Raw genomic sequence first — 13,597 nt, 5'->3', positions numbered from 1 at the left:
AGAGCATTCTTGCTGCGGTTGCATTCAGCTGTTTGCAGCACGGGAAAAATCAGCCTTAAGGCCGAAGCACACAAAACTTACTGCATTCTGCTTATGGCTTCTGGAATTTTATGTGCTTCCACGCTTACAGTTCGGTGGTTTATTCGCTCTGTCCGCCTCACTCGGCTCATGTAAAAGTTCTTCATGTGTTGATGATGGCGCTGGCGATGCTGTAGCGTGTAGCTCACAATAAGGGGAGGCCGCCAATTGTGAAATTCAGATTCGATTCATACTGCGCGTAATAAAAGCTCAAGGCCAGAGGTGTAATGTGGCAAAGCATTAACATGCGCTTATTTGTCGCTGTCGAGAAAATCGACACTGAAATATTCCATTACGTTCAAATACTTTACTACGATAATCATACTTCAATGGCCGCGTGGCGCAGTGGTGGTCGCGGGATCGAATCTCGCTGCTCGCAACTTTTTTTTTTTTTTCCATTTCATTTTTTTTGTAATCCAATTGTGTGTATATACATAATCCCCGGCAATCAGTTTCAATAATCATGTATATAATAATTTTTTTAAATGCCGTTTGTCACGGAAAAACCGACGACTTCGAACATCATTATGTTGTTCGCAAACAAAGTTATATTTCAAAAATGTTATCAATTGTTTTCATAATGTTTACCAAGTATAGTTAACGGAAGAAGTATGAACGATGTTCCAAAACGAATACGTGTAGTGGGAATCAAACGCTCAAAACATAACAGTGACTCCTCGAACAAACATTTGCTTCCTGAAATAGAATATAATATGGATTCGTGTTGTTTCATGCAAATAACACTAGAATGTTTGTTCGAGGAGTCACTGTTATGTTTCGAGCGTTAATTCTATTGACTGAGAACCAAAGTGAAAAAAAATCAAACAATTGGTCAAAAATCGTATAAAAATTATTCAGTTCGCTATATGATTTTTGATTTATTATATCTGACGATTCGTGCTTTCGTAATTTATTATGAGATTTTTTATTTATTTTAACGAATTTACAAAACAAATCATGTATCAAATTACACGTGATTATATATTGTCTTTCACAGTAACGATAATGTCACATTCATCTATACCAAAAAGGTAAGCTTCCAATATAACTATATTCTATCATTCTTTCAGACACTTTGACAAATTAATTTACCGTCAAAATTTCTACATTTATAATAAGATTGTAATTTATACCCGCAGTATATGTATAGCGAAATTGACTACAATTTTATTGAGCTGGTGCAGTTTAACAAGTCGTTAGTGTGACAATTAGATATTTGAGATGCAAATTTATTCATACGCTTTGCGACAATTATTACTGCACAATATTTTATTACTATCATTTTTTTGTTCAGCTGCTACGGGGTTTTTAAAAAAAATTGATTACACTGATATGCAGGACTATAACAGCATTGTGCTTTTTTACTTTTGATCAGGTCGATCGTTAGAAAGTGCCGCAATAATTTTACGCCAATTAGGTCAAAACCAGGGCGATTTCTCTTCGGGCGACGGTTATTGAGATTGATCAAGAGCTTGCCCCAGAACTAAAAACAACACCACACAAGGAAATTTAATTTAGGATGTTGGCAATGCCGATAGTTGTTGACGATGATCGATATCACCCCTCGTTACAGCCGGTGAATACGAAAACAATACATTTTAATTCAACAAAAATGCATCACAAGCTGCAGTGTTACGTAATGCGTGGATTTATTTTGACATCTCAGCAAAAAAATAATCGCAGTAATTAATAACAATTCAGATAATAAAAGTGTCGGGACTAGTTTGTTATTTAAAGGTTCGAATAATAACGGGCAAACGAGTGTTGTCAAATTACTGTACTTTTAAAGTGGAGTCTGCATTTTTTTATTTAAGAAATATTTTTGATTCAAGTACATCATTTCGACGTTTCATCGTACGAAAAGAACCATGCCGAATAAAATGCGCAGTAGAAGCATATCGCTAAGGAAACTGGTCAGTTCTGATGGGGGTGGTAACAAAAACCAGAGTATCACGTCAGCGAAAACATCAATGCCACCGAAAAACCGTCGACTTGCACAAAAAACGTTAACCTCGATACTAAATCGGAGACGAAATTTTCGCGTGATACATGACGATGTCGACTTAACGCCGAAAAATTTAACTCACGCCGTTTATCACGAGATCGAAGAAAATCACCTAACAGCCTTTGACACAATCGGTTTGGGCCAGGGCTCAAGTAACACCCAACTCTTTTCTCAATCTTCGGGGTCTCAGTATGGAAATTTGAAAGCCACTTCCTCCCTCATGATCAAGTCCAGCTCGATTCATATGCAACAGACTCAACTGATGGATGATTTTACTATAGATGGCAGTCTCATGTCCGGTACTCTGTTGTCTATCACGGATGAAGACAGGGCTCCATCCCAGTTTTACCTGCCCAGGTGAATATTCATGATGGTTACGTATGAATTGGCTTAATCAAAAGTTAGAGAAAGAGAAAAAACCATTAAAAAATGTCCGATTTATACTCAATAAAATTTTGAAACGCCCGTAATATCAATTTTGTCTTCAGGTACGATTTGGGTCTTATTCGTGTCCACCCAGAAAAAGTGAATATAATTCTGCAAGAGACAGATATATTTTTCTTATTCGAGCTACCACAGTTAACTGTTAACGTATCGTCAGAGGAGGGCTTGGCCGTAAAGCAGATGAACGAACAGTATGAGTACATCACAGTAGGTCCGGGGTCGAACAGAAAATTGGCTAATGCTGAAGCCCAAACGCCGTGTGTCTACCGTAAGAATAGATCGACATATCTAGCTAGAACAAAGCGAAGGAATCAAGGCAATATGGTCAATAATTGGATCATGTATGACACCTTCGAAAAATTGAAAACCTCGAAATCTCAGGGTCCAATCTTCGTACAGTTGGAAGAGGCAAGACAAAAGGCTTTAGAAAAAAAGGTACGTCTTCAAAATCTGTCCATGTGAAATTATTGGAAGTGATACGTATTAACGAATTACGTAAAGATATTATTTAAATCGAAAAAAATCATGTAACATCCACTGCTTTTGCAAATGTATAGAAATGCAAGTGACAAGGAAATACTTTTAATTCGTACTGCCTTTGTACCATTTTTGAATCTCATGACAAACTTTAAAAAAAAAATTCAAAATCTAAACGCACATTGAAAACGGTGAAAAAATGTTTCGAAAATTAATAATTTTCTGAATTCTCAGCTACCTCGTTGTATCAGGTATTGTTAATTTAAAAATTCTCTTCCTACCTTCAAAGGTCGTTCGACAACAAATCAAGTTAAGGGCTTTTGAATTCTCACAAATTCATACAGTGTTTTCAAAGTTTATAAGGCTTGACGTGCATATGCTTATTAAATCGGTAGACTCAATGTCAAATTAGCGTAGCATAAAAACGTATATAAAAAGCAATTTATTTTAAACGTAGCATTGGAAATATGTTGTCCTGAAATTTCTAACACATTAGGGCATGGGCGCCTGTCGCAATTACTTTTTACGACTGACGCATGATCCCGATCAACAGTCAATTTTCGATTTCGTAGCTAATCAAGCAGCCGTTACTGAATAGTCTTGATAGATAAACTATACTAGTCGGAAAAATTGAGGAGCCAAACATTTTTACTTGATAAACCAGCAGTTTGAAAGTTGCATAACTCTGTGAAAAAATTCATTTAAAAAAACTCGTGAAAAAACCATTTCGAAGCTCGAAACATAAGCTTCAAGACACTTTTTGCAGATTAGGTGTAACTCCGTTTTTTTTTTCAAGTTATTCCACTTTGAAGCTACATGTGTCAAATTTTCAAATGAGACTTCGAGTTCGGAGTGACGCACGGAGCACAGAATTTTTTTAATCGATTTCTGAGATTACCGTGTTGAAGTGAGAAGTATCCAGTTGAGAAGAAACGATGACTAGGGAAAACAGGGAACCTTAGCAGATTGAGCGTCCGATTTCGCATTTGTGAGTTTTATCGGATTTTTATGCAAGTTGGTTAACTTGAGCTTCAGCGAACAAACTCGGCTTATAGAAGTTGTGTAAATGGTGCATTCTATTTTAGGTTAAGTAGATCTCAAATAGTTGATTTAATGATTTGGAAGCCAGACAACACAAAACTTAAAGTCGTCAAAATGACGTCGACAGGATGTCTTATGCGTCATTTCCTCACGACTGTAAGGCCCCAAGGATACCTTTCAGACACGAAGATGTTTTATGTACATGAAGAAATCTTTTAGGCGTCAAAAAATCGCGCGTAAGACATCCTCTGGATGTTTTTTTGACGACTTTCAATTCTGTGCTGTTTGAGAAAGGCTTGACTAACTTCTGATGTTAACTAACTGATGATTAATGATTCCTACAAATCGTCATAACCACGTAATTTACATCTACTATTTTACCTGACGCGGGAGAGTTTAACGTATATTATCTCATGCCGTGTTTCCAAAAGTTGGCGTCTCTGCCTTGCTGGTAAAAATATCATGGAGCTTGTGAAATGAATATTACGATATTACGACTTTGTCGACGAATAGGGTTTTTAAGTCTTACGCTTACGGAGCATGCCACTCAGCCTGCTAAGTTTTACCTCTTGTTTCCAATACTGTAATGAAACTGTACAACCGTTTTACAGATTAGTCCAACGAAATTACCTCAGATCGAGGAAAGCAGTGAACAATGGACGCTAGAGATGCAATTGGCGCAGCTGGCCGAACAGACTGACTTTTTAGATTCTGCAACAATCGTGGAGCGTATGGTAGCCAGCAGCCTCTACATAGTAGCTCAAAAACGATTCAAAGGAATAATAAAACAAGACCCGTACAGTCCTAGACTGCAATTCACGTACAGTCTAGATTTCTTGTGGTCCTTTGTATCGGAACACAGCGCAGGATACAACGTGGCTTGTTTTTGTTGGAACTATGTTAACAAAGATGTTCTGGCTGTAGGCTACGGGCCAATTGAAAACCAGGAAAACCGTCAAGGACTTGTGATGATATGGACAGCGAAGAACCCGCATAGGGCTGGCCGATGGCATTACTTCAATAGTCCGGTTTCCGCTCTTGACTGGAGTCGAAACCGGCCAAATCTCTTGGCGATTGGATTTTACGACGGTGTGGTGCAGGTCATCGATGTCAGCAATAAGAATTTGGTCATAATGCGATGCAGCAGCAGAACGAGTTCGCCTTCGTACGCACCGCACTGGCAAGTGCAATGGTGGCCGGGTGAAGACGAAGTTATGTTTGAGGAGCAGCTCTACACATGCAATCAGGACGGGCGTATTCTTTCTTATAGAGCAGACACAGACTTCAGCTGCAATCAGATAATGCGGATCAGTAGGAACGAGAGGAAGATCAAGGGTGTGGAACAGCAGCCCGAACAGTGCATCGTTCACGATATTTCCATCACCAGAAACCCAGGAGCACTCGTATTGTGCAAGCATCCGGGACTTCCAATGATCTACTTCGTCGGATCTGACGAGGGTTGTATTCATCGATGTTCGACTACTTATTTGCAGCAACACATCGACAGTTTTCGTGCACACAACGGACCGATTTATGCTATAGAATTTTCGCCATTTTGTTCAAAGATTTTTCTGACTTGTGGGGCAGATTGGTGCACGAGAATATGGGCTGATGGGATAAACGAGCCTTTGATTACCTTATCGACGCAAATGGCTTGCGTTCAGAAGGCCGCTTGGAGTCCGAAAATTTCTACGGTCGTAGCGACCATCGTTAATAATCAAATAGACGTCTGGGATATCAGAAGGAAATCTTATACCGCAGCCTCGAGCACAACTTGCGATACTCAAGGAAGACTCTTGCTTCTAGAGTTCACTGCCAACGGAAATCAGCTCGTTGCCGGTGATAGTCTAGGTACCATATTCATCTATAACCTCGAAGGAATGCCCTTTCCACCATATAATCAAACCGGTGTTCTTGTCACGTTTATACTTAAAGCACTTGAAACGAAGCCCAACTTAATCAGAAAACTCAAAAAACTGGGAAAACCGTTCTAGCACGATGGATCGGATTTGTATACATTAGTACATTATTGTCCGATTGGAACAATTACACTGATTCAATGAGATTACATGGCACTGTATACGTTGTAATCTTTGGAGCTATATACATAGTTTATTCTTCTAACGAACGGTAGTAAAGGGATTGTTGAGGTCGTTAAAGTAAATTGTTGAAACTTTACGTATAAGTTATAACTTCTTTGATGTTATTGTAACTTTTCTTCAATAAATATTTAAGCTCTAAGGTGGCCCTGCCCCTATTGTTTGGCCTATTGTTTTATTTGTTTTCTAGCAATTTATATGTATAGTTTTCTATGAACGTCGTATGGACTGTGTCGCATGAATTTTTTTTTGATAGAAGCATACTGTGAACAAAAAAAAAAAAATAAAAAAAAAACACGGAAATTTTTCAAGCTCATCATTTAAATGTGAAGTCATGTGAATTTCAGATTTTTCCATCTAACCGTTTCCGAGATCGTTGCAGGAGTTCATAGAAAATGGTGCTTTTGAATTTTTTTAGATAGAAGCATGTATTAGAAAAAAAATAGGACGTGGTGATTTTTCAGGGTGTCTTATAACACTAAAAAAAAAAATTATCGGAATAGCATTATCAATTATGCTACAAAGCTTGTCACAAAAAAAAGCTTCGCAGTATTCTCAAAATAAACCAAAACAAATCTTGGCTTTCAAACAATGTTGAAATATTGAAGGTTGGATGCTTTTTAACGATATTTTCTCGCTTTAAAGCAAAGCCTCGCGGTTCTGACAAGCAGAGCAAGAGGAAGCATTATTTCGAATGAAACGATTTGTGGTCATTGTTATATTTATCGTAACGACGTTCAGTCTTTTGAACCTAACCGTTCCACACGTCCCCCTACATATAGTGCATACTTATTTTATCTTTGCCTTTGGTTGAGAATTCTCACTTCTCTTCCTATATTCTGTGCTGCATACCGATCCATTTCCATCATCACTTAGCTACAAAATGTGATTACTTTTATGTTCTTGGCACACCCAAGTCTCATCATCAGTCTACAGAGGTTTGTTGTGGAAACAGAACACTTGTGGGATGTTTATCCAATTTTTTATAGGTTGATAGCCATCGGAACCTAGATTTTTGTGCGGACTGATTTTTTAAATACTGCGTAAAAACGTCAAGATTATATTTATAAATCGAAAATTCGTCCCAACGTCAAATAACTCTGAGTCACCGTGAAACAAGAATAATACTTCAGAACCTTGTATATCTACTATATATAGAGAGAAGAAAGAGGTGATTGTAATACAAATATCGTATCTTGTAAATCTGTGAATCGTTATAGAATTTGGAATATGTAACTGTGACTTGCTGTAAATTTTGCGTTATGTCGTTGCTCATACGAGAAATAACTACACCCATGATAGTTCGCGTAACGCCCTAAATACTTTCCGGAAAAGTTGACCGTAAAGCGAAAAGCCGTATATCGAATCAATTATTTCAATACAAACCCATACAAATTCAATCAGATCTGTTCCACTTTTTTATAAAATAATATAGTTTTTAGTTCATAAAGCATTTAGTTCTTTTTATTTCCTTTAAGAATACTTACATAAAAATAATTTTTCGGCTCGTATAACGAAACATTATGGGCCGTAAATCGAGAAAGTGCCGTAGGTAATTAAAAAAAGCCATTATAGCGAAATGCCGTATAAAGAGTGACCATATAGCGAGTTATAGGTGTACCTACCTGATTTTACACTGTGATGAAAAAAAAATATGGGCACTTTTCTCAAAAGCATGCCATTCTCATCTCTGCTGAAGCATTGCGAATTACGTTTATGGATTCAAATTGTACCTATTTGGATAATTATTAGTTAATTAGCCGCTAATAACTAGACGTGATTTTCATTAAGTTGGAGCTCAAATGTTCGAAATAAACTTGATATTCTAACTGTTGATCATATAGAATTGTAATCGATCAACCGTTAGTAGTTATTAATTGTGCGGCCATGTTATCTAAATGTGAAGTGGGCGTAACCCTCAAGCTTCGAAAATTTGTGGTCCAACAGAATGAAAACCACAACTGATCATTAGCAGCGAATTGCAGTCTCATTTAAAATTTCCAATCATCAACCCTTTGCAGTTATTTCACTATAGCGGTTGTGATGTTTTAATGTGAAATTTCCCGACCATTGATAATTTTGAAAATTTAAGGTGCGTGAATGTATGTGAGTTTGTACCCTAGGTGGGATATTTGGCTCGCACCAAGTATCGAAGGAGTAGAGAAAAAGATGAACTGAAATATTCCGCATCTGTTATATGTTTGCGGGGTTTTGATGTTGTAGTATTTTTTTCACCATTCCCCCCTCAATGCAATTGAAATGTTCCATATTCGACAGATTTGCTCCGACATCTTCCTTGGATATTCGGACGTTTCTGAAACACTTGAATATTTGAACTGATTAGTTTTTGCGACATCGAAAAGTTTAAACGTATTCGGCCATTACAGCAGGCAGCGCAAACTTGACGCACAACAGGGTAAACTTTGCAAAGTGGAATAGTTATCATGTAGTTGTCGGACATTTATGGTAAATGAACTTTAGGAACGCCAACAACTTGAACCCGTTGCGCAAAATGATCAGGTATCAAGTTAGACTTGAAATTGACTACTTAAGCTGATCGTCTCAATTGCCGTTCATTAAAATGTGACGTTACAAACTCACAATGGTTAACGCGTGCTATAAGACCTGTTATACTGTGCTACTGTCGACTAATTCGAAATATGAGCTACTTATGAACAATTGTTTGATATCGCCTTGAATTTAAAGTTGACGGACTTTGCTATTCCAAAGAGAGAGAGAGAGAGAGAGAGAGAGAAAAAAAATCTGCATGACAAATATTCGCTGTTGCTTTTAAATATTTTTACTACTACTACGTGATTAACAAGAATTATTTTCCGGAAATGGTCGATCTGTATAGGAGAAATTAACTTCAATTCGAAAAGAATTTCAGTAATTGTTCCCAGAAAACCATTCTTTTTTTTCTGATTTTTTCCCTGCAAAGTTTTTTTCATTTCCGATATTTTCTAAGCCACTCCGCGATTGAAAAATAACTCTTATTTCCTATTACTCTGAATATTTTTTTGCGATTTTGTAAGAGGCCCGAGAGGAATACGCGCTATTATTTTTCTTTACTTCTTTGGCTATCCGCATGCGATCAACTTATTCAAGTTTGCCACTCGCAACAAGTGTATAGTGTCTTTTCTATTATTCGCGGGTCTGCCACAGCTAGCCGATGGGGCGTTCGATGGGATTCGGAAGTTGTCGGCAAGGTTCGTAGACTTTCGCAGCGTTGCTCGCTTCTCGTTCGTCACTTGTTTTGAGTACGGCAAGCACCGCGGAATTACCAACAAATGTGTTGTGTCGGGTAATGGTGGCGTAGGCTAAAATACGCACTGTGATTAACACCGTGATTACACAAACAATTGACCTTAATTGTGCGTATCAAGTTATGACTTGAAAGTACGGTGGACACTCTTCTCTGACAATGGTAATATTATTTCATTTGCGTTTTAACCGTAGCTGACAAACTAACTTACAATTAACGCATCTTATTTTCCCAATGCATATACGTATTGTTCTTTTATTACCAGAAATAATTTCGCTTATATCTATAATTACGATCAGCTGCTCCACTTTATTCAACATTCACGCGATATTCTTAGCCATATTTACACTATAGCATAGTCTTTTCGCACTATAACCTTGTTCATTTTTTTTTTTTATTTTGTTCTACTTATGTTAACACAGTCCGGAGTTGTGAGTGCAGCTAATATAATAATAAATGCGTCATAAAAAATAACTGCAGATAACCCTTCCGTTACTCAAGTGAAAAAAATATTTGATAATCCACAATCTCTGTGCTACAGTCTTAATTCATGATTCCCAGATTCTTGTCTGACTTTGGAAACATATAGTAATTCATTCTTATTGTATGACCCGTTTATAGTGTTTTCAAAATTTTCTCACAATACGGTACTGAATACACCTATTACACGTATAATTAGAGACGTCATTAAATTAACGCAAATGTTATTCATAAGCAAACTACTCACTGCTCTCATATATTTGTATGATAAATATTTTTCATTCTTGTATTGCATTGCATTATTTTATACTTTACATTATATACTTTATACTTTACGTTATAACAACGTTCCAAACTTCAAGCTCATGGAAGTTTAACCACATAATCTTGATTACTAACCGGTATACACATTTAGACTAAGAATATGTTGCAAGTTATTCCACATATTACAAGGATGAATATTTACACTCAACTAATATTTGTAAAAGTAATATTTCTTTATCCCATACAGTTTTAACTTTAATTCCATTGTCTTAAGGTTGATATTCACAAGTAAACATTATATTTGATAAGCACTCAGTTTATTTATTCAGCTCAGTGATTCATAAATCGTCAAGCCTATAAGGCTGGAAATGCAGGTTTTGAAGATGAGGTTCCACTGATTCGAAAATAAACTCAAATCGAATAAGGAGTACTTATGGGTTCAGTCTACAGTCATAATACAATTTGGATCCGGTAAATTTTGAGGTCCCATTGAAAACTGTCAATTCCTAATAATTCTCTATCGACAATCCAAACCTTTGCATTATTTTTTCATTAGCTTTATTACAACTGTTTCAATTTTGATTAGGTTTTTTCCCAGTTGGGCAATTGAAAATTTATTGTTTCGTAAATGAAGTTCGTGATTTTGAATTTATATGTCACTAGATTTAAGTGTGAAACACGTTTTTGAAATGTTGTAAAGAAGTCTAAGGTTATCCACTTCGAACACTCTAGATTAATTACACGACGGATCCAAAATTGGAGAACTGAAAATTTAGAGATATTATCAATGTCACCCAACAACAAAACGCTAACTTACATTTAGTTGATACACCAAGAAGGCACATAATTGACGAAAATAATGGTAACCCCGCGAATACATATCAGTTTTCTAATAATATATCAGACAATAAATATCTGAATAGGTAATAAGTATAATTACTGGCAAACTTATCCAATCGTTTTGATAAATTCGAGCACGAATATTTTCTTAAAAAATTGTTGTACATCTTGTAGTTCAAAAAAGTTGGTGTAGAAAAAAAAAGAAATGTATTATTCACTGCCATTGATTTCCGAAGAACTGGATTTTTATGTTCAATTTTTAAGATCCTACCATTGCACTTTACGATTGTAGATAGTAATGTTACATTACACATTGTCACCCTGACCTATAAACATAGTAGCAATCAGTGCCGCCGGTTCCGTTACTTTCTCTTTGATACATTATTTGTTACTTGTTTGAGAGATTGGCTAAATTGTTTACATGTGTCATAACATTCGGCTAGTCACCCATGAATGTAGATTGGTAATTCCTTTGAAAAACGTTGCCATCCGAAAGAAATATAAAAATTAAATTGAAAATGGAAAATTTAGGCCAATAGCCTAAGAATTTTAAATATGTCGTGTCATTTTGAAAATATTTAACACATTAAATAAATATGTGTATTATTCAGGTAATTTATGCTAGACCTTTTTCAAATTGTAGGTGAAGTTGTGATGAAATGAGAATCATGGGAGTCTGAGAAACCAAACATTTTAATTAGAACGTTTTGATCCAGAAAATTACACTCATTAAAATAACATAAAAACTTTTAAAAATTAAATTTTGTAAGTTTTGACCTTAAAAATCAAATTTGCGGGAATTTTCACTATAATATTCGTAATGAGTCAAAATATATGAGTATACAAAGTTTCAAATTGATTGGAGGTATGGGCTTTTGGAAACTTTGTTCTAAGGCTTATTCGAAAATGAGTCAAGAAAACTATCCAGAATTAGGTGTTTTTTTACACCTAGTACCACTTCAATTTAAAATAGTGTACAAAATATATTTTATACCAGTTCTACTGTGACTACAAAAATAGTTTAACAATCGTGTCTTACCTAGAGACAAGAATCTACTTAGAAAACTGTTGAGAGTCGTAACATCCTTTACATTTTTATGACATACTTTTCTTTTTACAGCTTTATCGATCAAGCTGTTTTCAGTGAAAAATTAATTTGCCCACACATTTTTTTTTTGTTCAAAACTCTAAATTCCTTTATTTGAATGAGGTTGAAGTTAATAAAGTTAATGCAAGGAAATGTTTATCAGGAAATCGCGGTTTTCCAACTTTAGAATGATTTTAAAACGAGCTGAAGTTGCGAAATATAAATATAAGCTGCTTTATTATGGTTTAGCATATTCCAAATATGTAATCCTAAAGTTGCGAAATAACGCTGATTTCTCACAGTGCATGGATAAATTAATGTCAGGAACTCCATCCTGATTAATATTGGAAATTCAAGATATTTCATAAAAATTAGATTCTCGAACTTCACTACCTTATTCGAGTGAACATTAGAACGTTTGGCTGCCAATTCCGACTGCTAACTTCAGCCTCGTACTCATGTACGAATATAAGTTTCCAAGATTTGAACTCATACCAATGTAAATCTAATTTCTCTCAATGCCACTAACAAAAATATTCCTTTTCGCCAATTTATTAGATTACTTGTGTCTAAACTCGGAAGATCATGGTTAAATTTGATTTATTAACAATGAATTTTATTTCAGTTTTGGTCGTGATTGCTCAACATCATTTTGGCCTAATGTCTGTATGGTCAACAAGCACTGGGCGCAACTCAGTGTTTGCTGCAGAGGGTGCACCATCTCTCCTCTCTCACATACCTGTTCACGCACATGCACATACTGAACAGCGCAATAATAACGGCCATTGCTTTCATAGTCGTGCCCACAGTTGCCAGGTATGTTATGAATTGTAGTTAAGTGTGTGAATCATTTAACTAGCCATCTTTGGTTGGTATCTGCACTTACCAAAATTCCTACAGATAACAAAGTTATAATTAATTTAGGCATATTAATCTTAGCTTTTGCTTATTTCGTCTATATCAAAGATCAAAACACTGTCCATGATATTTATGTAAAGTTTATCCCGAGTGTAGAATCAAAATTTTTAGAAATGTATTAAAGCTGAATATATCCGGTGGTCTAATATAAGTCATTTTGTGCCATGATCAGCACCTTGAATATAAAAGGCACCGTGGACTTGCCGTAGAATTACTACTGCCAACAATCACGATTCTTGGTTCCACGAGTTGTCACGATAAAGTCCTTCCCTTTTTATGCTACAGTCCAATACTTTATGGAATCGTTGCATGAAATGAATGATAAGTTTGATATTTTAATTTGCTGCCAGATTTGTTGCTTATTCAGTTTTTAGTTGCCAAACTTCATATTATCTATATATCCCCTCTCAAAAAGTAATCCGTTATCACGACTTGTCTTACATTTCGGTCATCGCTTTTTTGAGATGTAATTCGAGTTTAGCTTGCCCGCGCCATGGCTTTTTGCGGTCCAATCCACAATACGGTCTCCATATGTTTGCTGGATGTCTTGCGGTGTTGAAAAATCTCAGTAGAATCCGATTAACAGCTTTTGCAAAACT

The 13,597-nt window shown here is 36.0% G+C and overlaps 2 protein-coding genes across 7 annotated transcripts in view; both read left to right on the top strand.

The window, feature by feature from the left end:
• The first annotated feature begins 121 nt into the window (after nt 1-121).
• Nucleotides 122-6,297, top strand: LOC124300606 (dynein axonemal intermediate chain 4-like). Of its 4 annotated transcripts, XM_046754885.1 has the most exons (6): nt 122-426; nt 1,076-1,109; nt 1,454-1,654; nt 1,911-2,440; nt 2,572-2,962; nt 4,657-6,297. In XM_046754885.1, the coding sequence occupies exons 3-6, from the start codon at nt 1,598-1,600 to the stop codon at nt 6,037-6,039; spliced, it is 2,361 nt and encodes a 786-aa protein (XP_046610841.1). In that variant the 5' UTR covers nt 122-426; nt 1,076-1,109; nt 1,454-1,597; the 3' UTR covers nt 6,040-6,297. The 4 variants fall into 4 exon arrangements, with proteins under 4 accessions (XP_046610841.1, XP_046610840.1, XP_046610843.1 ...); XM_046754884.1 differs by lacking the exon at nt 122-426 and having other exon boundaries at nt 1,058-1,109; XM_046754886.1 differs by lacking the exon at nt 122-426 and having other exon boundaries at nt 1,090-1,109; nt 1,496-1,654.
• Nucleotides 6,298-9,399: 3,102 nt separating this feature from the next.
• LOC124301617 (SEC14-like protein 2) overlaps nt 9,400-13,597 on the top strand; it is a 34,157-nt gene continuing 29,959 nt past the window's right edge. The window contains exons 1-2 of one of the 3 annotated variants that reach the window (XM_046756913.1): nt 9,400-9,571; nt 12,706-12,896. In XM_046756913.1, coding sequence (XP_046612869.1) covers nt 12,741-12,896 — 156 coding nt within the window. In that variant the 5' untranslated portion in view covers nt 9,400-9,571; nt 12,706-12,740. Of the gene's footprint in view, nt 9,572-12,705; nt 12,897-13,597 lie in introns of those variants that run through there. The other 2 variants (XM_046756914.1, XM_046756915.1) reach the window with 2 other exon arrangements.

Source organism: Neodiprion virginianus, chromosome 3 (assembly GCF_021901495.1).
Source record: "Neodiprion virginianus isolate iyNeoVirg1 chromosome 3, iyNeoVirg1.1, whole genome shotgun sequence".
NCBI classification, from domain to species: Eukaryota; Metazoa; Arthropoda; class Insecta; order Hymenoptera; family Diprionidae; genus Neodiprion; species Neodiprion virginianus.
Note: the sequence above shows the minus strand (reverse complement) of the source record. Positions and strands in the feature narration are given on the sequence as shown.